Source organism: Lampetra fluviatilis, chromosome 4 (genome assembly GCF_964198595.1).
Source record: "Lampetra fluviatilis chromosome 4, kcLamFluv1.1, whole genome shotgun sequence".
Taxonomy (NCBI): domain Eukaryota; kingdom Metazoa; phylum Chordata; class Hyperoartia; order Petromyzontiformes; family Petromyzontidae; genus Lampetra; species Lampetra fluviatilis.
The window spans coordinates 25,356,061-25,382,771 of record NC_136278.1 but is presented as its reverse complement, the minus strand read 5'-3'; the positions used below and the strand labels follow the sequence as shown (position 1 = coordinate 25,382,771).

Sequence of the window (26,711 nt, the reverse complement as noted above, 5' to 3'; positions counted from 1 at the left end):
GGTGGGTGAGGGTGGTGGGTGGGTGTGATGGTGGTGGGTGAGGGTGGTGGGTGGTGGTGGTGGATGAGGGTGGGGGTGGGTGGTGGTGGGTGGTGGATGAAGGTGTGGGTGAGGGTGGTGGGTGGGTGGTGGGTGAGAGTGGTGGTGGTTGGTGGGTGAGGATGGGTGGTGGGTGGTGGTGGTAGGTGAGGGTGGGTGAGGGTGGTGGTGGGTGGGGGTGGGGGTGGTGGTAGGTGGGTGGGTGGTGGTGGGTGAGGGTGGTGGTGGTGGGTGGATGGTGGTGGGTGGGGGTGGTGGTGGGTGGATGGTGGTGGGTGGGGGTGGTGGTGGGTGAGGGTGGTGGGTGGTGGTGGATGGTGGGTGGGGGAGGAAAGAAAACAAAACAGAAAGAGCTTTACAGCTCATCAGATTCCTCCAGTACATAGTCTTAATAAACATTTCCCACCCACCCCCCAAATTCGAATTCCCACAACCGAGAAACGTGGGAGTTGGTGGCTCCCCCTACAGGACGGCGTGGGGGGTGACTCCTCCCCCCCACCGCCAACAGCCAATAGGAACACGCGTGTCGGTGACGTCGCGCGCGCGCATGTCCGGAAGTCGTGACCACGTGGAGCTCTTGGCCAAAAGCAACGCGGGCCCTCTTTTGTGGCGGCGTCGGCGGCTCCCTCCTCCCGAAGCGAAGTTCAGCGCCCGAGACGCCCGCAAACTACAGGTACAGCGACTCATTAACCACTCGTCGTGTACGGCAGCCGGACGAAGGACATCGCACACGCGTCGTGCGTACGGCGTTTGGGGTTGGTTGGGTGCGGCGTGTCTGGGTTGAAACGGCTTGCTGTAGGCTGCTTGCTAGAGGGTCGCGCTAATTGCATCGCGTTCACGGCTGTTGTTAGGGAGAGGGGTTTTTTTTAATCTATCACGTTGAGATTGAAATGAGGGCGGTGTTTAATTGAACCCGTGCTGTGGCGCTAATTGTGTTTCGTGCAGAAGGGCTGACATGTGATTTGGGAGATTGTGGGGCTTTACTGAGCCTAGCAGTGTCTGTGTAGTCATTAAACGTGAAATTTGGTTGAGGCAAACAGTGCAGATTTCGAAGCCTGGTTTTGAACCGGATTCTTTTGTCCCGGTTTAAAATAACGTGTGTCGTGCAATATTTTATACAAATGCATGCCTTTTGTTTCAAAATCACGCGCGTATAACTCAATGAACCAAATAGTATCCCTTAAAATATCTACCGGTACGACAAAAAAGCTACAGCGAGGATGTTACAGTACTGTAACTCCACTTAATTTTCCTGGGAACGATTGGAGGAACCGTGGAAGGAAGCATTCGAATGTGTTTAGTAATCCTGCATGGTAAATGCTTTGACATTTGATTTTCCAGCACGCGAGCACAACTGCAATGTTAACCTCTGCGCAATTTAGCAGCTATGTGCATCGTAATGTAAAGACGTTTGATTTAAATTAAGACGCCAACGTGGTGAGACAGGGGCACGCGGTGGGGAACAGGCAAGTTAGGATTTGATTTACAGCAGGTACTGTGTATCGGAGTGGGTTAACGATTAAATAATACCGTGCAATGTTTCCGCCGTCCCCATTCTATTTAGTATTGTATCATTATTTTCATTTGTACAGTTCTGTTCGCCTGAACGTAACAGCGGCACACTATGCGCATGCAAAACTTGAGTGGCACTCGTGGGTTTTAAATTCACAACGTCCCGAAGTAGGACGTTTATTTAATTCGAGTGTATCTGCTGACGCGTACCTTAATATTTCCACAAAAAAATGTAAACGTTTTGAAACAAACAAAAACAATCTACTAATTATGATCTCCGATTCCAGGTTGCAAAAATGCCAAAAAGGTCCACTGCGAAAAATGCCAGAGCGTTTGGCAAACCGAAAAAAAACAAAGATGACAATTCCTGCACAGCCAAGAAGGTCAAGGCGGTGGTGGAGAGCAGTGACCAGCAGCAAGAGGAGGCCGACGTGACGGGCATCCTGGACTTCTCATCTCCCGACCGACTCTTCTCCAGCTTGATCGCTCCCGTCAGCACATCTGACTTTTTCCAGCAACACTGGGAGCGCGGCCCATTGGTGTTGCACCGCTCGGACGCCCGTTATGCCAGCTGCTACTCGCGACTCTTCCGCCTGCAGGACCTGGAGGACATCTGCACGCGTCGAAACGTGGCTTACGGCGAGGACATCAACCTGTGCCGCTACGTGAAGGAGACGCGGCATTCGCTGAACAAGAGCGGCCGCGCCACCTACCCGAAGCTCCAGAAGGACTTTGAGCAGAATAAGTTCACCTTCCAGTTCCATCAGCCGCAGCGCTTCAAGGCAGGTTGCATGGTCAAGTTGATTTATCCGTTTAACGCGTAGGATTTCGTGAGCAATATCCATAATACAGGTTTTTTTTGGGGTTGGATTGCGTAAATATAAATGTCGTTAAACCCGCCACCATCCAACACAGCCAATTTGTAAGGTATTTTTCACGTAAACAGAACGTGCCCAATTCGTTACTAATACGGCACACCGGTGTGTTGGAGAGCATATCCACCACATTTTATCACTTGAATGGCGCTCCACTCCAACTTGCCCATTTGCGGTTGTTTATCCAGTAGAGCGTGTTTCTGAGTATAAGTGATACCTCGCATACGCGAAGTAGATGCGTTCCTGGAGCTTTGTTCGTGTATATTGAAACTTCGTATATTGAACAAATTGTCACAGCACTATGCGGATGCGTTCCCAGCCTTCGTAGCTCACCATTTAATACTATCAACACTTAATAACTTATCATTGGTATTGTAAGAAAAGACAATTTATATTCAATACGATCGTTTAATGAAAATTTGAACGTATTAAAAAAACTGACACTTGAAAGAAACGTAGTGTACTATCCATATATTATAATTTTATTCGAATTAATAGAGTATCTTAGATTGATAAAAAACATTTACTACGTCAGTGTATTATTTTACTTATTTTTTTTATTTTCCAGTGTAAAGTAATGAATCCATAAGTTCGTTAAACGGAAACTTCGTTTATGGAATATACTCCTATCGAGGTATTACTATACCTCGAGAGGAGTATAAAAAATAACTAGCACTCTGGAGTCAAGGGTCGGTTGATGGTGCAGATTTGTGAGATGGTGAGGAAACTACATTTCAGAAAGTGGGTTCGTGAACCCATCCGTGTTAACCTTTTAGTGCTATAACCACACGTGGGATTTCTATGGGATTTAGACTTTCATCCAGCAATTATAATTGTGTAATTTGTAATGATTTTCAACCAACAATGCTCCTCCGTTTGTAATTGACTCCAGGTCTGTTGAGATGCGATCGCATTACCTCTGCATACGTCCAAATTGTCTTGTGATTCTGGCTGGCTGGTATTGGTGGTTGATTACAGCTGAAGAATTCCACTGAAGCGTATTACCTTGGTATCACCTATACCTTTCAATGACAATGCCACAAGATCAACCAGATCCCGCACGCCACTTCCCCGCTTGCCTGACTGCCACGCATTTTGCACACCGCCCTTCCCCTGGCACAATTCCATTATTCTACCGATCCCGTTAGGAATTGCATTCAGTGGCAATAATGGAAGTTGTGGTAGTGAAATCCCTTGCGATGTGTGTGCACATGTAGGATGATCTGTGGCAGATCCAGGAGAAGCTCGAGAGTTTCTTTGGAGCCCTCGTGGGCTCCAACGTGTACGTGACCCCCCCAGGCAGCCAGGGGCTGGCTCCTCATCACGACGATGTGGAGGTGAGACCGCCAACGGATGAGAATCACGTCCACCGACAACGTGAAGCGCGAGTTTACCGCACAGAGATGAATGTTTTCTGTAGCTTGGAATGTGTGAAGAACGGTCAGCTGGCTCGTGTCAGATACAAGCAGAGGTGTAGCCATTCGATTTCTTGCGTATGTCACTGTTGGGAGGGAGGAGAAGGGCCTCCACTAGAGGAGGCCATAGCCCCTGTTGCTTCTCTTCCACACTGGCCAGATGTCTCGGAAGAGATGGGAGTAGCCACACTTTTTCCCGACCACACGAGCTGCTGAACTACAGTGGCGAACCCTTTGATACTGTTGGGTGGACAGGCGGCGGGATTTAAGAACCTTTCTGGTTATCTTTATTGCCGCACTGGGAGATGAAGCTGGCGACTTCTGGATTGCAAGCCCAGCCTGCTGATAATTACACCATGGCAGTATCATCTCACAATATTAATGGGTCTTAATAACTTATTATAAATCAAATACAAACTTTTGTCCAAGAAATGTAATATAAAGATAACCAGAAATTCTTACTCAGGATGGATTTAGAAATCTTAAGTCTTAATTTTAGTCCAAGGTTTAAAGATAAAAATGAAACGTAAAAAAATCTGTCGTGCGTAAGTATGTTGAACGTCTTTCGCACCGTACATAGCCAACCGTGCAAATCGGAGTTACGGGGGAAGGACAAGTATGCCATGTTAATTGGAAATTTTTATTACATTTCAAGCGATATATTATTTCCATTGGAGGTTTCTGCAGCCTTGATTAAAACTCATTTAAGACGTATTCGGGGTTGACTGCGTGTGTGAATTCACCACCAGTTGTTGGTCAAGTCACTCTCTTACCCAGTCTCTGTAAACCACAAAGGTAAACAATGGATCGGCATTGGGATTGTAACAGGGTGGTAAATGTTACCAGTGAGGGCAGCTGTATTGCTCACAGATTGAGATATTGTGCTGCAGCAGCAGAAATGTGCAGCAGTGTCGCGCACTACACCAGCAGCAGAAGGCTGGTTGATGAAACCTTAACTGGTATCCAAGCTTCCCTTATATACTTCAGTCTTCTGCTGCTGGTGTTGTCATGCTTGGCGCAGCTGCAATGTTTGCTGCTGCTACATATGCCGCCTGGTCTACAGCGAGCGATTGTAAAGTCATAATTGGTGGGCATTACAGCTGGACTCATTGGTAAGATTTGTCATCATGCTATATACCCACCCCTAATTTTTTGCTGACCTTTGTGGTTTACGGAGACCAGGAAGAAGGAGTGCGGCTTCCGCACCTACGATTAGCACGGTTGGCTACGTATGGTGCGAAAGAAGTTCAACATACATACATCTGGTGGTGAAGTCACAGACGCAATCGACTCTAAATGAAGTTTACATATGTATTTTGATATATATCTCTTTCAAACTCTGTGTTCTTTAGGTTTTTATTCTGCAGCTGGAAGGAGAGAAGCACTGGCGTCTGTATACACCGCTGGTGCCACTCGCCAAAGCATACAGCCCAGACCTGAGCCAGGTTGCAATTGGTCCCCCGACACATGAATTCACTCTGCAGGTAAACCGAATCAAAAGCGCCAATGCAATGAAACATATTGAATAATGCATGAATAATGGTTTTTTTTTTGCTGTCGTGGTTTGGGCCATAGCGCAGTGGTTAAAGCACTGTGCTATGAGCTGGGTCACCTGAATTCAATTCCCTGCCATGGCTACCATCTTGCTAGTGATCTCTGAACCGGTGCTAGTATCTCCTCTCTATTGCACTGATAAACGTGGTGAAGTATGGTCAAAAAACCCCCTTGGCCAACAAGGCATGGGGAGGTCTTTATCCAGCAATGGTTGACAAAGGACTGTAAAGTATAGCTTTCATTACTGTCATTAACAAATATTTCCATTATAAATTCGTTGTAATATTATACTGAGGAGCTTATACATGGGGGCAACTCAGTATTTCCCTGGGTTACCCTCGGGCACTTCAGAGCAATTTTTGGCATTATTAAGATTTACTCTGCACTATGAAGTTTGGCCTAATTGTCTTAGGTTCATATGCCAACCCCACGTCACAGCGCGGGAGCAACGTTGCTTCTCTCACTCAGAGCCTGCTGCTGTGTTCCCAGGCCGGAGATTTGCTGTACTTCCCTCGGGGCACGATCCACCAGGCAGACACACCAGCAGGCGGCTGCCACTCCACGCACCTCACCATCAGCACCTACCAGAACAAGTGGGTCTTGTCTTGCCCTGATAAGCATGCACATGTGTGTATGTATGTTGAACTTCTTTTTTTCACCGGACATAGCCAACCGTGCTAATCCGAGAACAAAAAACTGAACGCAAAAAAACTTGTGAAAAATAGTTTTCAAAATGTATTTAAAAGTGCATAGCTCCAGTGGCTTCGTAATATTGGAAGGAAGAGCTTTCCAGAAGGCCGTAGAAGCGCATTTGAAAGTCGGGGTGGGGAAGCAATGGCTGGATAAGTCCATTAGTTTCATTAAATATGGCCCATGGCCACATGAGACCTAACATTTCGAAATTGCCTGCAAACAATATCCGTCACTTTAAGGATGTGTGTATGTTGAGCTCCTTTCGCACGCACGGAGCCAAACATGCTAATCAGAGGATCTTAATCGCACGTGTCCTGTATGGGAGGGGAATCGTTTTTCGACCTGTCCGAACCAATTTTAGTTTGCTCAGTCACCTGTCATTGCAAAGTTCCTCGTTATGCTAAACTGGACAAGTGGGGGCTACCCACATTTTATTTTATACCACCAGCAATCCTCATGCAGACCCAATAAAGTGTTAGTTTAATTCTTTGACATCTCATTCTCTGCTGCTGCTGCTACTACCCCATAGTCTGGAGCTCTCCCCCCCCCCCCAGCCATCTGTACTGTCAACTCCTCCTGTTCAGGTCCACGTTCAAGACCTTCCTGTGCTTTCTACCTATGACTTCCTCAAAATCGGTACCCTTGCCATGTATTTACAGTCAGATTTCTATTCTCTATACATACAAATTTTAATGTATCCAAATTATAAGATGCACTCTCTTCCCCCTGTATTTTAAAGCAAAAGTTGAGAGTGAATTTCATAATCCGATAGGTGCGTGTGTATGCGCGTGACCAGATTTGTATAACTTTGTTGACACTGGGCACAGGTTTATGGTGCAATTTACCTTACGGGAGCACCTTATATAATCCAGATAATACGGTAATTTAATGTGACACTAAGGTGGCCGGACAAGGTGCGTCATGTTAACCTTATCAGGTGCTCGCCAATGGCTAATTTGTGATAGGGGTATGTCTCTGTATGTGTAGGGACATGTCTGTGAGTTGCAGTTGCCCTCCAGCAACAACAGAGGGCAGAGGAACGTGTGGAGCTAAAACGCAGAGAGCTGGCAGTAGGGAGCACAATTGGTGCATCTGCCAGCAATCTCGGTCGACCCGCTCATGGCACCTGGGTCTGTTCCGTGACCTCCTGCCAGCGGGCTTTAGACACCTTACGTGGCCCCAAAGTGTACCGAGCATGGCACAAGCGCTGCGGTGACATTACCTCCACTTAGTGGCGAATGGCAGGTGTTGTCTTCGTGTGCGTAGGGGTATGTCAGTGGGGGGCGGTAGCGCGCTTCGCTACGAACTCGGCGACCCGAGTTCGATTCCGGCCAATACCAGTGACGATTATCTGAACTAGTCCTGGGCCTCCCCTAGGTGGACTCGGCCTCAAATGAGTACCTGGTGTAGTGTGTAAACATCGCCACTGGGGAGACAAAGGCGGCTGGGTGTGTTGTTGGCCACCCACCCCCTCGTGTGCCATGCTGGCCTTCATAGGTGCTCGCAAACAGCACTTGCCCCAGCAGTTGGTTCGGGCTATACGGGGGATCTTTGTCTGCGTGTGTATAGGGGTATGTCTTTGTCTTTGTGTAAGGCTATGTCTGCGCGTGTCTTAACGTCTGCCCGGATGTGACTGTTGTCTTCGACCGAACAGCACATGGGGAGACCTCCTGCTGGACACTCTGCCGGCCCTCGTGACCGAGGCCTCGCGCGCCGAGATTTCGTTCCGTCGCGGCCTGCCACGCCGCTTACTGACGGTGAGGAGAGCCTCCTTTTTGAGAATTGTGGTTTTTTTTGAGACTTGGAAAATTGGCCATTGTTAAAGAAGAATAGGCCCCTGGGGATGTGAAAAAGAGCAATTTCAATGTTGAAGAGCCTGCTGGATTTTTGTTTGCTCATTTTATTTGTTTTCTTATTAAACAGACTTACATTTGCATGGTTCACAATGGGGAAATGAAACCACATGCTTTTTCTCAAATGCAATTTGAAGTTGATGCAGTCAGTCTGGTATAAATGAGTGAAAATTATATATGCATTGGTTATACAATTGAAGTTGTAGATTGCTGCCAATTCTACACGTCATAGCCAATTTGAAATTTGCTTCTCCGTCAATTTGTTTTGTAGAATTTTAAAATTACATGTGGAAAATTTCATTTGTTAAAGTAACTGCTGAATCGCCTGACATCACTGTAAATGTTCCAGTACGTTGTCAGTGTGATACTGGCTGAGATGCCTAACGTTGCTGAACACAATCACATGTTGCTGTTTTCTTAAAGCTACACAGAAATACATCTTTCTTTAGTCATTTGGAAGTAATCACTGACACTATTCCCACACCTCCGATTAGCACGGTTGGCTACGTACGGTGCGGAAGAAGTTCAACATATATACGACCAGGAAGAGAATAGCATGATGTCACACCTGCCCTGTAATTTAAACACGACACACTTAAGCTTTACACGGTAACAGTGAATCGATATAAATTTCAAGAAGAGCTCATCAAAAACCAATTCCTTTACCTGGGAACCATGTGGGGAACCACTGTCGCATTATGGAGATCTGCAATGCAATTTGACCACACTGAGGAAAACAATCTGAAAAAAAATACATACAACCACTTTGGTCTTACTTTTCTACACACGGCAGACGGTGCAATTAAATGTAACAATGTGCATTACCCAGAAATTAGTTTTATGGCAACATTTTTGTCACGAACCCTCCACCACCCGACAAGATTGTCACATTTACGCAGATATTTATATTTGCCGATGTATTGATCAATTTCTGACCAATAAATTTCCGCGGTGATTTGAGACTTACCATGACTGAATTTAATATCGGCCTTGGAAATGTATGTATGCATGTAGAACTTCTTTTGCAAGGTACAGAGCCAACCGTGCGAATTGGAGGTGCAGGGGAAGGGCAACAAACTAAACACAAAAAGCAATTCTAAAGAAAGGATTTTTCAATCTTGTCGGGTGGTGGAGGGTTAACAAGAATTGTGCCATCAAACTACCACGTACATGGCCTGACCTAAAACGCACGTACATTTGATCGTGGGGATTAGCTATGAAAACCTGCGTTTTATGTTCATGTGCTTGTATCGCCTTTCCAGGGAATTGGCAGCGAGGAGTCGGGCAGCGGCGAGCGAATCGCCGAGCTGCTGGGGGTCCTGTCGAGGCGGATGTTGGGCTCTCGCAGTCTGCAGGCGCACAGCATGAAACGCGACTTCGTGGCAAACCGCCTTCCGCCCTTTCACCCGCCTGATTGCCAACCGGGCAGCCCTGGTCAGTGCCAGATTGGGGGTCGGCTAAGACCCGGGGACACTGTTGGGAGTAAAAACCCCCCAAGCTGACAGTGCACGGGGTTATGTGCTATCTGAAGCGTTTTTTGGGTTGTGCCGCCTGTTGTCCAGCACGATGTCCCAACGTTTCATCCCACGTGCAGGGAACTTCCGGAACTGAAGAAGCTCCCCGGCAAGTGGAATGAAAGGTCGTCATGGTCACAAGATGTTAATTGCCTCGCCTTGGTATACAAGGAGGTTGTGGGTTCGATCCCGACGCCTGTATAATTTGGAGTTTGCATGTTCTCCCTTTGGTCGCGTGGATTTTTCTCCGGGTCCTCCGGTTTTCCCCTCCACATTTAGAAAGGTGCGTTGAGAGTGTTTGGCTGCTCTAAATTTCCACGTGATGAGCCACTTCGTTGAGCTATCATTTGTGGCCAGGTCGCTTCTGAAAAAAAGCTATAATATATCGCTCAGTGGGCCTTACCTGCTCAAATAAAAAGTTTAGTAGAAACGTTGGATATTGTGCCGAACAACACGCGATGCAACCTGAAAACACAGCGGAGGGCTATACATTGTCTGTCCAAGCCTAAAAATAAACCATTTCAGCCAAAAGCTTCAGCCATGCAGTTGATGGCATGGGGAGTGCTTTGGAGCAGCAGTCACCGTTGCTCGTTATCTGTTCAATCGATCTGGAGTCACACAAGTGTGAAGGGAGTGTGGAGAGCTAAAAAGCACAGCCCTTTGCACTGCTAGACTTGGCTCAACTTTAATGGTGCATTATGGTAGAAAAATGGCATTTGTGTTTGCTCAACCATGTCATGCAGGGGTTAAATCCATTTGAAAACAGTATTTGTAAGACCGATGGGCCAAATTATGTTGCAACAATAATTATACTTCAGTTCAATTCACTGCCGGTGATGGCATCTCTAACCCCAATCTGCCATTTATGAGGTGGTGGAAGGGAACTGTTGTTTGATCATACCTCACCATGATGGTCCTCGTGGGTTGGTCATTCAGAGCCCATAACCACTTCAGATATCACATGCCAACTGATGTCAGCCATCGGCGGGAATTAAACTCGGGTCACCAGGTGGGCAGTGCAGTGTGATAAACACCGCGCCACCTTACATTGTTGGAGTGTTCATTGTTGGTGAATGTGAAATGGCGGTGATTTGTCAGGGTACTTAATTTGCAGTGGAGCGTACGGAATTATTTACAGGGGCATTTCACAGCAACAAGACTTTTGTGGCCTTTGGATGGTCATTTACATTATTTTCTGAAAGCAAATCTATTTTTGTAAAAGGTGAAAGTGCAGCCCTGCAATGTCTCTTGCTCGTGCGGCTGCTGGCGGAAGGGCCCATCGGTTGGATCTTTTTGGTAGCTTCCTTGTAGAAATATGCATTTAACTGGTGGGGGGGGGGGGGTCGGGAACCTCTGACGTTTGGTTCAGATTTGTTTTTTGTGAATCCACGTTCATCTGAAGCTGTCGGCGCAGCGAGCGAACTGGCTTGCTCGTCTCGGGTTTAATGCTTTCTTTGCAGTTGGTCCTATCCCCAAGTTGCAGCACTGGGTGAGGATGCTGCACGCAGACCACATGGCCTTAGTAGTCGACAAGCCGCCGCGCGAGGAGGTGGGAGCATGCACTTGTGTACGGGCGCGCCCATGACATCTGCTTCAACAGTTTGTTCACGCAGCAGGTTTGAGAAAATAATAATTATTATTATTATTAAGTATTATAACACTGGACAGGAAATTGATCAAATGTTCAATGTGCCCCAAACGCTTGTGGCAGGGTGAAGAGGTCTGCGAGGTGGTATTTGTTTACCACTCGCTTCTCAACTCGAGGGAGAGGCACATGATGGGGTCACCAACAGAGGAGGCGGAAGAGGTGATCATTGTGAATGTGTGTGCACGCTCGTTGGCACTAATGGTGTCTCGTGTATTTTATCCCTATTGGCTTTGACAAGTCGCATATCGGACACAAACATTTGGGTAGCGACTCAAGGTTAAACTGGGTACTCGAGTTGATTGTCTAAACCTGGTTATCTATGGCCACAGAGAAAAGCTCTATTAAAATAAATATTCTTTGTAATTATGCTTATTCTAGCTCTTGGAGAATAAAAAAATGGCGTTTGGCATGCAACAAACGTCATGGGCAAACAGTGGTGGTACTTCCAACATCTGCCAGTTAACTAGCATTGAGTCTATCAAGCCTGACTGCTGATGAGACACTGTACATTGAAACTGGCCCAGAGTTTTTAATAAATGCTGCTGAAATAATGCACTCCCAGAAGGGCTTGTGGTCGTGTAAAAAATGTATTATTTTCATGTAGAGGGTCATATATACGAAGGATACATTATCTGCGTATTTTGTAATTTATATTCTCCACAACACTCCTGAATATTAGTTGTATGTCAAAAGATTGTATTTGTAGACCTGTACAGAAAAGGACTGTTGCACCATGCACAAAAACTACACTGGGTGTTGGCGGTTAATTGTTAATTGGTCAGGGCGGATTTGTGATGTACTTTCTCTCAGAAGCCCCGTGTTTGTGTGCGCGCGCACGTGCGTTTGGTTCCCCGTGCAGGTGCGTGGCCTGCGTCTGGCTCTAGTTCACCTGCCCGCGCTGCGCCAGCTGATGACGGGGGCGACCGTGCGTGTCCGGGAACTGCCGCTCGCAAGCGACGCCGAGCGCGAGCAACTCGTCCTCTCGCTCTGGTCCGATGGGCTCTTGGTGGCGAGCCCCAACGAGGCTTGAGAATTTGCGCAGAATGTCAAACGTCGGTCGGTCCGTTACACGCAGGAGGCGGAAACGCTGCCCACCTCCGTTAGTGCGTTTTGCAGTACTGTGAACATGCGGCGTGCCCCCCTGAAAATCCATTATTTTGCCGTCTGAGCGCAGGGGTCCGAGACGGACGCTAGAATTCCGCAGCAAGACGGGATAAGCGAGTGTTGAACGCCAGAAGAGAACGTGGCAGATCAGTGTTGTAGACATGATCAGTGTTGTAGACATGATCTGGTAAAAACGGTTGCGCTTGGAAGGGGGACGTATGCAGGGCGGTGGAGGGGAGGTTACCGAGATGGCATTGGAGTGGTCTCCACGAGCCCACCATCAGATGTTGGGGAGACTGTTAGGGTAGGTCTTGGAGGTCACATGTCTACTGTGCAGTGGCTGCAGGATCTGATAATAAGATAGAAAGCATTGGTGATGTGTGGAGACATTGGCTTTGGCCACGATTGTCCTCTTGGTCTTGTGGCGCTGCATGGTTGACTGGTTTATTGAGTTTTCTATATTGCAGCTGTAACGATAATTTGTTCCCCTGTACTACTACACATCCCGTATAAATAGTGACTGCATTAGGGATACACCTGCTCATTCGCTTAGCCGAGCAGGTTAACACAAAGTTTACAGTGTTTGTCGTGCCGAATTTAAACATCGTCCACGGCCCAAATGTGTTTTATTTATTTTCTGATATTGTCTAATGAAGATATTAAGTCAGAAAGTTAACAAGAGTAAAAAAAAAGGAAGGGTCTAATGGGGGAAAGGTTGAATTGTGAATGCTGGTGCTGTCATTGATATTAAAAAAAAAACTTTTACCAAAGAACTGTGGAGAATTTGACGGCAGTCGTGGTTCAAGGAGAATAATAACGCTGCACATTCGCAACAGACGTGTGAAAAAAGCTGTTGGTTAGCACACGTGTCCAGTATGCAGACGGTTCAAAAAAAATCTAAACTCGTTTTCACAACGACAGACATTGACAACAAACTGAATAAGTATTTGTGAGTCAGTGATGTTCGCAATATAGAATTTAAATTGATTTTTGAAACTGCAATGAATATACAATTGCATATGTTGTGTAGTGTAACACAAAACATTTGAAATGGCGGTTTTCACCATTAAACGCTTTTATTTTGTGTGACATCCACAGTCGTGAAATCTATCCGTGAGCATTCTTTAGTTTGACTTGTAGCCCATTTTCTGTCCACTGCTGGACGAAGAACTCCCTGCACTGTTTGTTGTGGGGGTTATTTGACCATACTAAACCATGTTGGCCTCTGCGGGTTGGTGAAATGGGGGAGTGAGTTCCTAGGCCTTGTTTCGATATCACTACACTTAGCCATGGCTGGATGCAGTGTGCTTGATCTGGTTGCCCCCCCCCCCCCCCCATACGTCCGATTTAGCACGGTTGGCTACGTACGGTGCGAAAGAAGTTCAACATACATGCTTCGTGTGCCTAATCGATTGTATTTAATGAATCAACGTGTCACTGTTTAGAACACTTAATATGTTTATAGCACTTCAAACAGGGTCACAATACAATCGATGCAGTGGTGGATCCAAGAGAATGGGGGGGGGGGGTAATGGAGGTAATCGCCCCACCTTCCATTGAGACCCTGAACATTTTAGTTTTATTGGTATTCTCTGAAGAAAAAACACTAGTATTCACTCGTCCACGGAGTTGCTATCCACGAATCGCATCTGGAACTCTACACGACTGCATCGAGAGAGAAAGAAGTGACATTAAGTGATGGGAGAGAAAAAAAAGGTGTATTTTAGGTAATTCATGAAGAAAGATAGGTTTTTGTAGGCAAACACCATCCACGAAATGTGCTGTTCACGAGTGTCTGGAATGTATCTCTAGCAAAGAACGAGGGAATTCTGTAGAGACATTTAAAAAAGCTTCCCCGGCAAGTTTATAGGTCAGGGGTTGGCAACCAAATAGCCACTTTTTTCGAATTCTGTAAAAAAAACACCGCAGTCTTTTCAAAGTCGTCAATGCATGTGAACATCACGAAGTAGCAGTCCTTAAAAGAGCCGCAGGTCACCGGCCAGACCCCCCCCACCCCTTGCTCTAGATCAGGGGTGGGGAACGTGCAGCCCGCGGGCCGTATAAGGCCCGCGAAATCATTTAATGTGGCCCTACCAAGACAACCGCAGGCGGGACTCGAAATTCAATAAATCTAGGAGCAAACGTGGAAAAGCAGTTGCGAGTAGCAACATCATCAATACCAGCTCCCATCACACGCCTCAACAAAGAGAAGCAGTTCCAGCCATCACATTAGGGGTAAGTTAAATGTTTCACCAAATATAACAGGCACATTTTTAAGTTGATAATTTTGTATGGCCCGCGAATGATGTTCTATCCAAATGGCCCTTGGCAGGCAAAAGGTTCCCCACCCCTGCTTTAGATCCTCCCACCTCCGAATACAGTGATGTCCATGGGACCCAACCTGTGAATTCTAGATATGAAGCTTTCGTGACTGCAAGGATTCATACTCTTTGGGGTTTCTTCGGTAAAGTCACGTAGGTAAAAATAAAAAGAAATAATAAAATTAATGTTTATTATTTATTAAAAATAAATAATAAAAATGGCCAAAATAATTTGTTATTTATTTAAAATGATCATAATCATTGTATTATTTATTTTTACCTCCGTGACCTTGACCGAAAAAACCTAAGAGTACCAACCTGTGAAACTCAATGCCCAAGAGCTGCCGTGTCGCCGCCGCCTCCCGTGCCGCCGGTGGGCCCCACGTGACCGCCGTAGGAGCTGCCCAGCAGCCTCGCCACTTTGAGTCGCGACACGGCGCTCTGCACGTTCACGAGTTCGCGTGCCAGCTGCTGGTCCTGCACTTGCATCTCCACCTGCGAGCCCAAGGCCGTGGCCCCCACACCAAGTTACACGCGCGGTCTCGCACAAACTCCCCGCAGTCAACCGGGGAGTTTGTGTGTGTGTGTTTTTAGTGTCGCTGTTAGCGGGCTGCGCTATGAACCCGGCGACACGGGTTCGATTCCCGCGCACTGCCAACATCAGTGACAATTATCTGAACCGGTCCCGGGCCTCCCCTAGGTCGACTCAGCCTGAAATGAGTACCTGGTGCGGTGTGTAAACATCGCCACTGGGGAGACAAAGGCGGTCGGGCGTGGTGCTGGCCACCCACCCCCTCGTGTACCGTTCCGGCCTTCATAGGTGCTCGCTAACAGCACGTGTCCCTACAATCTGTTAAGGCTATACGGGGAATCTTTGCTTTTGTTTTTTTTAATTTCGTATCGTCGTGGGATCGGGGAAAAGGCGACCCAAGATGTGTTTCCAGCTTTGTGGCTTAATCGGTTTTGGTGTTTTCCTGGCAGTTCAGACTCGAATGACTCCGGGTGGGACGGTTGATCGTCTAACATTTTGAATCAACTGCTTACATTTTTTTTAGTTATCACCTGCCACCAGAGGTGGGACAAAGTCATTGTTATGCAAGTCCAAGTCGAGTCGCAAGTCATCAAATTCATGACTCGAGTCTGACTCGAGTCCAAGTCACATGACTCGAGTCCACATCTCATAGGTGGGACAAAGTCATTGTTATGCAAGTCCAAGTCGAGTCGCAAGTCATCAAATTCATGACTCGAGTCTGACTCGAGTCCAAGTCACATGACTCGAGTCCACACCTCTGCCTGCCACTAATTTGAACCGTGGACATGAATCAAGCTCCGGTCACTGGGCTTTCAGCGCAAGTCCGTCAGCCAACGGGTGCCACTGCTCCACCCTTCAGTGCTGCCGAAAACTTTGCCAAATAAGTCCCGTTTAGTATTGTCCGCCAGCCGCACCTCCGACTAGCACGGTTGGCCACGTACGGTGTTAAATAAGCTCAGCGTACATAAACCACCAAAATGCGACACCCGTTTCCAATCGAAATCCCCGTGTCACAAACCCATGCACACCGCCACGCACCAGCTGCCTTCGTAGCCACGTGAGCGTGGGTCCAAATTCGCCTCCACGCCACTGCGCCACGCGCGTCCCCGTCGCCTCGAGCGCAGCGCTGGCACCGGCTCGGGGGCTTGGCACGGACCCTGTGCGCAGAGCCCAGGGCGGGCCACGGGTGGCCGAGCGAGCCACAAACGCCGGGTGAGCGTCGCTCCCTCGGGGCTCCTGCGCCTCGACGAGAGTCAGCCACTCGAGGTAGGAGGGCCTCCTCGTCCGCAGGCGCATCTTCTCGGCGACCACCTTGAGGCAGCGCAGGTGGTCGCGGTCGGCGTCCTCCTGCCCTTCGTCGTCCGCCCAGGGGATGGGCTCCTTCTCCAGGACGCCACGGGCGGTTTCTCCACCACAGCCGGGAGGATCACCCGACGCGTCGACCTCCTCCACCACCTTCATCTGGTGGACGGTCAACGTTGGATCCATGGAATCGACGACTTGACACGAGGGAGCGGAGGTTCGTGGGCGGGGGGAGCTCGCAGCAACGGCATCGGTGGTCTCAAGGTCACGGCTGTCTCTGCGAGGCCAGGAATTGGAACAGCCCAATGGTAATTTGTTCCGTACAGTCGTGCGGTGCTTGAGAGATAACGAGTGGCCTATAAATGAACGCGGTGGAAGGCAGCAGCAGAAGTAACAGCAGTTGACGTGGAGACATTCCAGGCGGGGTGACGGCATTGAATAAAGTACATTCGTTTGTAAGCCACTGGAACATGTTTTTTAGGGACACGCGGCCCGGACCTACTCACCCAACAACTCATTCACCCATTCACCTTCCCATTCATTCAACCCCACCCACTCATTCACTCACCCACCCACTCCCGCACCTCCGATTACCACAAATCGCTACGTACGGTGCGAAAGAGGTTCAACATACATGCACACATGCTTGGTCACTTCACAGTGTGAGTACACCAATAATTTAATGCAGACTGCATACACCATGTAAAATTGTGTATGAAATGTTTTTTTTTACAATGCTTGGCCTGTGGTGGTAAATATCGTGTCCTACGTGACACCCTATCATTAGAGTACTCATTGGTTCCTCATAAACTTTATACAATAATCTCTTCTGGCAGGCACAAGTAAATGTCCCCTGAAGAGGTAATTTAATTTAAATCTGCAACATGGTAATAATACATTTTAACAGCTAGGATTTAAATGTAAATTCAGATACACTTCCTATATTTTCCCAAGACAAAATTATTCAGTACTTTTAAAAACGAAATTATATATAAACACACGTGACAGATGTTTCTTAATAGCATTAAACAGTAACGAAATGTGTAAAATCTGGAATGGGATTATTTAAACTGCAGTGATTCGTAAGTCTTGCTGGACGGAGCTGATAAGCCGTGGCAGGTCTCGCTCGATTAAAGATCATCATCCGAAAAATATTTTATTCAGCCGTGCACCGCAAAACGCTGTTCAGTACTTGAGGGACAGGGTGACACAAATGTGGATGGAAAACGGCCTGGAATTAACACACCGAGGTACTCGTAACCTCAATGTAAACATGGATAATATAAAAAACGAAAATATCCCAAAGGCCCACAGAAAAGTTGACGCACTTACCGACATAAACCAGCAAGTGGTGCTGTGAGATAGACATTCGATTCCAAATACGACTGAATTCCTAATGCACTTTCAATTGTCAAATAAATGACGTTTGTTCTCCGTCGGAAATTCATTTGAAAATAGCGTGAGTAGAAATGTATGTCCTAAAAAATGATATATGTACATCAATAGATGCATCGAGAATGCAGTAAATGCACTCCGTCCACTAAAGCTACATGTGACGGATTTCGTCCAACTACGAAGAGTGCTATGCACGGTGCTACTGTAAAAAAATACATAAAAACACAGCACAGAGTCGAGCCTATTTGTGAAACAATCCCGTTTGGGAGGGGGGGGAACCCTCAAACATTCGTCAATAGGTAACATTTGGCGCAATGACGATTACGCTGTGGAGGGCCACTGCTAAAAATGTTGCCCATTATTGATTATTTCCTCCATAGGGCAGCCTTGTACACACGTCTTGGGTCGTACACTTTGTGCAGTGGCTGCCATTCCAGTATCGCAGAGTTCCTTTTTGTTTTTTGGAAGAAAAAAAAGTGAGTTACTCTACTTCGAAGATACATCGTGCGACGGTGAGAAATCATCTGTGTCTCGAGTTTCCTGGCTGGACGCTGGCTGGGCTCCTTACCACTGCGACGGTGATAAATCATCTGTACCGACAATAACTCAGTTAAATCTTGACGTAAAGCTTTCGTGACCGCAGAAATTCATATTCTTTGGGTCTTTCGGTAAAGTCACGTAGATAGGTTCAAAGAAAATAACAAAAAACTACGACGTTTCGATCGCAACACAAGCGGTCGCCATTAAGACGTCATTTATTTGACAATTGAAAGTAATGACGACCGCTTGTGTTGCGATCGAAACGACGTATTTTTTTTGTTATTTTCTTTGAACCGTGACTTTACCGAAAGACCCAAAGAATAATAACTCCTATTTTTGGTTCTTTTGGTAAAGTCACGTAAATAGAAAATACAATTAAAAATAAATTAAAAACAAAAGCAAAAAACCCACGACATTTCGATCGCAACACAAGCGGTCTTCGTCAGGCGGAGAAAAAAAAAATAACTCCGTTGTTAGCGGCTGCGAGTCATTGCCACTAAAAATGGTGGAAAAGTTCCGAAGACAATAATAGATTGCGACACGCAAAGAGGTGGGAGTAACGCACGCAGAAGACTGACAAGGTTCATTTAAAATGTCTCCTAACGTTTCAACTTGCGGTCCTATTCATGGAAAACTTTTGCCAGAATATTATTAAAATTCGAGAGAGCTGATCGTTTGTCGTGCTCCCGAGTACGGCAGGGTTTTGAGAAGAGGATGAAAGTGACAGCTGAACGGATGCTGATGTCGTCTTACATTCAAATAAGCCGAGTTATTTACCCTGCGTGTTTGTATTAGCTAAGTATAATATAAAAAAAACTTGCCTTATGGCTCAGCGGTAGTGTGAGTGGCTCGCATTTTAAAAGTGGCGAGTTCAATGCCTGGTTGGTTGGGGGGGGGGTCAAAATAAGCACCACTCTGTGGGTAAGTCAACAGCGGTCGTTCTATGGATAGACTCGCCCCTGCCATGGGAATGAGGAATGTCCACCCCCGGCTCAGGGATGAGCATCAATGCTCATTTCAGCAGGAAATGACGTTGACTATATTAAAACGAACAACATTGGCTCGAATTCACTTTGTACGTATGCTGAACTTGTTTCGACGTGGCCAACCGTGCTAATCGTGGCCAACAGTGCTAATCCCTTAATCCATAAAAAATATATAGTTTAGTGATGCCAATAGGGTTGAATAAATGTCATTGCGCACACTTGCTTTTGCCAGCCAAAACACAGAGGCTAAGCCATACCAATGCATCATAATAGAAAATACACCAGTGTGTCAATATCTTAGGGTGTACTGTGACCTTCAGCACAGTTGAACCAATATAGATATCATTAAAGCAAGCCTAAGCAATCAGCCAGGCTGTATAGGTAAGTCTAATGAGCATGGAGGCGCACAAGGCGAGGAATGAGTCATTAAAGGCCTTTTATTCCCATGACTTATGATAATCAGGTGACAAAATCCCGCACGCCTACAAGTTTAGGGTTGACTCATCAAGCAGGTAGTGTCTACCTTGCCGCACGTGCAAATATTGCTGGGGGGGGGGGGAAACGCCTCCCAACGCCCTATCGGTCGTGGAAGTTGTTTGAATTAACTTCCCCGCGGTGGTCAGATAGGTTTGTTCAAGGAAGCACCCAGCACTGGCTCAGATGTCACTCCCCATCGACGTTAGCCGTGGCTGGGAGTCATCGGGTTCATAGAGCAGTGGGCACTGTGCCACCGTTCCACTCCGTGTACAAACACACAGACTCAAAACAAATACACAAAAATCCACATTCCACGAACATATACACACGAAGTTTAATATTGTCTCCGTTAATAGCAAGCTGTTGTTTTAGATCAAAGAGTGTTCTCACGTGGTTGCCAGCGTACAAATCGTACTGAGACGAAGGACCCCCAGAGAATTAATGAGGTCCAGGTCTCGAAAGCCCGCGCAATGATGTGGTTGCAGGCCGCTAAATTGTAAATCCAGGCCCATACCGAGTCAACGGGGTTCACAACAGAGATCATCGTGTTTTGAAACGTGGGGGGTGGAGACATCCGATAAAAAAATTCCCACACTCCCCATAGGATTGAAATGGCCTTAAGACAATCCAGCGCAAATGTCCAAAACTAAGAGCCCCCTGCCAGACGCATCCGGGCTATGCGGCAGATTCTGCACTCACAATTAACCCCATAATTTCATAAGACGGTTACAAAATCTTAAATCATTTGATTGAGGTCTTCTGGTAAAAGAGAATCTACAGGTCATTCTCTTGAGAGCACACCTTGCCAGAATGACATTGTATTGCTGCTGGCAAATCGGGCGCCTGCGCATCAGTTTTTCACAAAGGCGACAGCGAGAGGCAGGAGGTGGAGTATAAATAGGGCAGTTGTGCGCAAAGCGCTTTTAAATTACCACTGAGAAAATAAGTGCCTCTCAACCGCTTATTAACAAGATTTTTTTTTAATAAAATTCCGAGACAATTTCAACTGCTGTCTTTTCAATTACATTATTTTTTTATTCCAGGCTTCGCAAAATTACAGAGTGCTGAATAATTTCCCATTATGATCCTGCTGTGTTTTAATAAAGAATCCAAATAAATATCCATATATTTATATTTAAAAAAGCAGTAAAATCATTAATATTTACGTATAAGACCAATGGTCGTCATAATGTTTCCGTTGAATAATGTTTCATGACAAGGCCAGTATTTCGTGACAAAAAAAATGTGACGGTATTTGTGTTGAGCTCGTTACGTCGGCATAAATATAAAAAATTCAAGACTGCACCTAAAATCAAAGCAAAACAAATGGATGAATGCTATAAACAGCTTTTAGATATTTATACAAAATGTGTGCGATTTGATCAACACAGGATCACGTAAGAGGGCTAGGTTGGGGAAATATTAATTCAACAGTAGATTGACCATAGCTAATGATGATGATGTACATATGAAAGAAAATTTTCATCGGTTCACAAATTTAATGAAAATAAATGTTATGAAAATGTATGAACACACCAGTGACATGTTTAAATCTTAATATCTTGAAAGAGTGCCTGACAAAAAAAGAGCCGACTTGCTAATTCAGCAAAACTAAAATGTCTAATTGTTGCCATCCGTTTATAGAGGGCCATCAGCTCATAAATCTACTTGGCTCCCTGATTAGCATTTTTAATGGCAAATAATCCATATGGTGGTGAAAAACGCGTGCCATTCTCAATATATTAATGCAAGACAGCAGAAAATCGGTTCACAAGCGGGTCCGAGAATGAATTGCATGAATTAAATCTTAAAAGTTGCAGACTGGGTGATGATACATTAGTGTGGGGCAACACATTGAGACCCCTTGCGAGCATTCCATCACAAACCACACGTTCAAATTCATGTATTAGGTAGAGCCCTGTGAACCATTCGGCTCTTGAATCGGGTGCAACCAGAACAAAAAAAATTAACCCGTAAAAACAAAGTTTTTCACTATAAATCCTTTATATGCGTGGCATCGGGGGGGCTAGAGTCCTCTCGTCCTCTGGCTTGAGATGGCTGCCACCTATGGGTCAGATGATTGTCTGGCAGCATTAAACAATTGGTAATTAAATATTTAAAAAAATTCCCTAAACAGTGTAAAATTTTGGGAAAAAATTTTCACGAAAATTAATTGTCACGCACAACGAGTCTGTGTGCAAAATGTCAGCTCGATTGGATCACGGGAAGTGGGTTAAAAAACGACCGAAAGATTTGCACGGTCCTAACCAAGCAAGCAAACTTAATAAAAAGGATGTAAAACCAACGTAACCTTGAGCGTGCTGGTTAAATAAACCCTGTCCTCATCTGCTTGCTACAAATATATTTTTTCTAAACAATTCTCTAAACAACTACTGTGTGCCGTCAGGTGTTTACATCCCAGCCAAATTCGTCATAGTTCAATTAGTTTATAACCTTTAAAAAAACAAACCGTTTTGCTTTCTTTTACATCAAAACATTACACGAGGCCGCTGCTCTTTGGCATTTGTGTTAAAATTGGAAAATAAATCATCGTATTTTCTACGGTCACCAAAGAAGGGACAGCCTACTTTGTTCACACACTGCCGTTCAATGTTCAATCTTTAAAATTATATTTCAAAACGAGAGTTTATGAAATACGGAACGATCACCCAATTCAAGGCTAGGTGGGTGACTTAGGCTTGGTGTTTACTTGCGCACACACACACAGAGTATACATCAGCACACTGTTGGGGCAAGTGCTATGGGCGAGTTGCACCGATGAAGGCCGGCATGGTACACGAGGGTGGGTGACCAGCACCACGCCCGACCGTCTCTTGTCTCCCCAGTGGCGGTTTATACACCGAGTCAACCTACAGGAGGCCCAAGGCCAGTGCAGGCAATCATCACCGGTGTTCGTGGCCGTGAACGGGAATCGAACTCGAGTCGCCGGGTTCGGAGCACAGCACAGAAGCGCTTCACCACTGCTCCACCCACTCTCCACAAACACAGCCACATGGGCACACACGAGGTCAAATATCAATACTTTTACATTTGGGAAACAATTGGTGGGTTGTACTGCCGCAGTCTATCAAGCAGACTGACAATGGAAAATTGCCTTCGACTGCCCACACGAGATGAATGTGGGAAACTGCCACTTAAGTTTGGAAACAATTTTAAAGTTCACTCGATAAAGTTTCACGACGTTGATAGGTAGGGTTCAGTAAAAGAATGGACATCCAAAAGATACTCGCTTCCGAGTTCTCGATCGAACAATTCGTCCTATTTGTGAAATACGCCGATTAGCGTTGGTTGAGGATATTATGCATGTTCAGCTTCTTTCGCACCCGATGTAGCCGACCGTGTGAATCTGAGGTGCTGGGGGAAAGAAAATAAACGAAACACAAAAAGCAGTTCTAAATAAATTAATTTTCAAAATAGAGAATGAGCGTTTTCATCACATTTTTGGGCAAACTGTGACCCTATCCATCACCAACAATGGGTAAAATAACCAAAAGGCCATTTTGCCAACACGTGAACTTGGCACAATATTTAAGTATTTTTTTTTTATTTGCACTAATACACACAATTTTTTTGTGAATCGAGACTTCCAAGAAAGGAAAAAAAGGCCGTTCGCAAGCACTGAATGTAACACGACAAATGATCTTAAGGTTGAATTCAAACCCATTTTGTTACAGCACACAGTAGATGACATTCACATCAGGCTACTCGCATGAATCCCACTAGAATCAGGCTTAAGACCGATATTAAAGTCCTCAACACGGGCTGGAGCGAGATATTGCAAGAATACAGTTAGGGAATTGGCTGCTCACTGCTCGATTTCCTTATCTTATTACCAACATTAAAGATGCCTTGGTCGAATGTGGAGACGCCCTTCAACTTTTTAAAGCAATTTATTCTTACACGCTAGTTGGTCGCGTTTATTTAATTTTTTTCCCATTCGCCAACGCGTTGATAACGTTTTAATTTATCTTTACAATTGATATGGCTTCATAAGGCACTGCCCCACGCAGCCTTAGGTTATTGGCGATAACAAATTTACACCTTTTTAACAAGAGTAGAACTTTTGTATTCAGTTACAGCATTGTGTAATTTTATTCAACATTGTTTAAAATAAGCATCGCGACTGGAGCACATTGTTTTGTCATTTCATTTCACTTTGTTTGTGCAGCGCTTGCTGCTATACATTTTTATTTTTGGGTGTTGACTTGGTACGAACTTGGACATCAGTATAACGGACCATCAAACCCTTTGCCATTTTTTTTAAAACAAGTGATGCAATTCTTCCGTAGGAGAAAAAACATTCACAAGTGCAATGTGATTGTTTTTGCCAAATGTCAATGTTCACCGACAGCTCAATGATGATGTAAATTTGTGATGCAACACTTTTCAAAAGTTCATATATTTTTTTCTCCTTGGGACAATGACCATCTGCGCATTAACATGTTTTTGTTGTTGTTTTAGTACCGCGTAGGTTTTTACGGTTGTATAACTCTCGATGCTTTATAGCGCTTGCTGTGTTTTCAGGTTGTGCTGCGTGTTGTTTGGCATGTCCGACGATTCGCTGCTTCTCCGTGAACTGAACACAACCAGAAAATATATTGGAGACCTAATCATATTTTACACTTTATTCATCCCTGCTTGTGGAAAGGTAGTCTTATACAGCACGTCTTGAACGCTATTACTTAAAAAAAAAACTCACACCGAATATTCCACGCTCAGCAATACATTTCATCAACATCAATTATCACACGTGTCACGTGTTGGGTCCAAGGTGAGAATAAACCCAGGGCACGGTGCTCGTACCACTGAGAGAGAGGACATTCTTCGCAAGGGAACATCTAACCTTGTTTTTTTACGTTAACCATATGGGCGAGGTGTAAACAAGGCCAGGGGCCGTTAAATATTAAACGTGATCCCAAAAAGAATAGTTAACTAGCTGCAAGATTTAGTTGTCGTAAAATATTCATGACCTTCAACGGGAGGCCCAAGGCAGATTTTTGCTGACCCAGGACATGGTGCACCACAGAGTTAAAATATATTGCGCTGTGAGAAATAAATGTTACAAAATCCATGGAGGGCTATTTTTAGAAAAGACAATTAGCTCTTTCAGCGAGTTTATCTCTATGATGTGTTTTCAGGTTGTCCACGAGGTACAACTTGAATAAGAACATCGGGCAGCTATACGGCACAATTGCTAAAACCTACATGGGTACTTTCCAAGCTTATACTATTACTTTCTAAACGGTATTTCAAACATCTTGATTCACAGATGTTTAAAATCAAATTAAAAAAATGTGGGGCTATATCACCACTGGTGCTCAAGAACATATAAAAACTGAATAGGAGGTAATGGGCAGGGCTTGGTGTCATTATCCGCATCAAGCTGGGCGTGGCTTTATAGGGGGTTTCCCACCTTCGGGTAGGCGGGGGACATCTGGACGACAGCCATTTACAAAATAGGGCCCCAAGTAATCGACCACCGATAAGGGGGCCGCCGATTACAACCTTGAGTCGATTTCAAACCGGCTTAAATCGGTAGCAGTCATCCGAGCCGCAGCTCAGAGCGACTTTTGGCTGGCCTGCCGTCTGTGCACGAGCTGGGCGATGGGGCGAGCGAGGGCGAGCGGGTTCCTGTGGGCCGCGTGCCGGTCTGCCCCGTCCACCACCACGTGCCGGGCCGCGGGGGCGATGCTGGATACGAGCTGCTGCTGCGCCTGAGTAAACACCTGCACAGCAGCAGCAGCAGCAGTAAAAGTACAGTAGTAAATGCCAGCGATCGATATTGCATGCCTCCCATCTCACCCGACCACTCCGGTCATTGAGTCAGCGGCTCTGAAGCATTCCATAATGGCGGTGAAAGTAAACATGCATAGCGATGCAGTTATTTTTTTTGCTCACGTCCCTGCTGTTGGAAGGGCCTCCACTCGAAGGCAGCTCATGAAAGCATCTCTCTCGAGCGGGTCTTCGGCCTACTCTTCCACACTGGCCATGCATTGTGTAAGAGGTGAGAGATGCCCACACTTTACCCCACCATGCATGTAACTTGCCAATAGACTATAATAATGGTGAGGGAACCTATTTTATACTGCTGGGTGGACAAAGGGTGGATTTGTTAAGAACATTGCCGATGGTTGCAACTGCCGCGCACTGGAGATGAGATTGAATGGGCGACCTCCCGATTTCAAGCCGAGTGCGCTGACCGTTGCCTCAGTGGTAATCTCACCAGAAAGCTTACAAAAAAATTATGAAATGTGAAAGAAGCATTTCTATACACTGGTGCATTTATCCAATGATCCAACCAACAATCTGTACACATCGAGTTTATATTCATAACAAAATAAAAAAAGCCAGAAAACACAGGAGTTATAAGCCGCAAGAAAAAAAAAACACAACACTCTTCATAACAATCAATTCAAATCCCTATCATGTGCGTTCATAAGCATTACCCAATGATTTCCTTTCATTCTCTGGACATTTTAATTCAAGGGTCCTAAGGAAGGAGGGGTCAGGTTTATAGCTTCAGGTTCATGAATAATCTCCTGGAATCATTGCAGAGCTTACAATTATCAATTTTATCACAGCAAAAACATGGTGATCCATTTATAAACACCCCACTGTGATTTCCAATGACCTCTCTTTTCAGTCAAAATGGTGAAAGCAACAGCTCGATATACTTATCTGAGAGGAGCAGAGTGTTAAAATATTGACTTAGGTGTTTGGAGACTTATTATTTCAGTGGGATGATTATGAATGTTATAACTCTGTGCAGTATATTGGGTCACACAAAAACGGAAAGATTTACACTTAAAATGAATACAAATACCTGGCAATGGAATTGGGTGTTTTTTTTTGCTCAATGTCTTATTAGACAAAGGCATGAAAACACGTACACATACAAAGACACAGATCCCCCTCACAGTCTTAACAGAT

General features: G+C 45.6%; 4 protein-coding genes across 5 annotated transcripts in view; 2 read left to right on the top strand and 2 right to left on the bottom strand.

Moving 5' to 3' along the window:
* The first annotated feature begins 612 nt into the window (after window positions 1-612).
* RIOX2 (ribosomal oxygenase 2) lies at window positions 613-13,296 on the top strand. Of its 2 annotated transcripts, none has more exons than XM_078855850.1 (10): window positions 613-712; window positions 1,839-2,333; window positions 3,644-3,763; window positions 5,194-5,325; window positions 5,885-5,988; window positions 7,743-7,845; window positions 9,204-9,375; window positions 10,916-11,004; window positions 11,167-11,262; window positions 11,963-13,296. In XM_078855850.1, the coding sequence occupies exons 2-10, from the start codon at window positions 1,848-1,850 to the stop codon at window positions 12,131-12,133; spliced, it is 1,473 nt and encodes a 490-aa protein (XP_078711976.1). In that variant the 5' UTR covers window positions 613-712; window positions 1,839-1,847; the 3' UTR covers window positions 12,134-13,296. The 2 variants fall into 2 exon arrangements, with proteins under 2 accessions (XP_078711976.1, XP_078711975.1); XM_078855849.1 differs by having other exon boundaries at window positions 10,916-11,022.
* Window positions 13,297-14,704: 1,408 nt separating this feature from the next.
* On the bottom strand, window positions 14,705-16,602 carry LOC144931339 (protein FAM167A-like). Its single transcript, XM_078855139.1, has 2 exons — window positions 16,099-16,602; window positions 14,705-15,023 (listed from the first exon to the last, which is right to left on the bottom strand). Exons 1-2 carry the CDS (start codon window positions 16,546-16,548, stop codon window positions 14,856-14,858), a joined length of 618 nt encoding a protein of 205 aa, XP_078711265.1. The 5' UTR covers window positions 16,549-16,602; the 3' UTR covers window positions 14,705-14,855.
* A 7,095-nt stretch (window positions 16,603-23,697) lies between these two features.
* The window catches only part of LOC144931687 (uncharacterized), a 36,549-nt gene continuing 33,535 nt past the window's right edge, over window positions 23,698-26,711 (bottom strand). The window contains exon 12 of the mRNA XM_078855847.1: window positions 23,698-25,507. Coding sequence (XP_078711973.1) covers window positions 25,340-25,507 — 168 coding nt within the window. The 3' untranslated portion in view covers window positions 23,698-25,339. The remainder of the gene's footprint in view (window positions 25,508-26,711) is intronic.
* Window positions 25,573-26,711, top strand: part of LOC144931686 (oxidation resistance protein 1-like) — a 151,639-nt gene continuing 150,500 nt past the window's right edge. The window contains exon 1 of the mRNA XM_078855842.1: window positions 25,573-25,785. The gene's annotated coding sequence lies outside the window, so the exon portion shown is untranslated. The remainder of the gene's footprint in view (window positions 25,786-26,711) is intronic.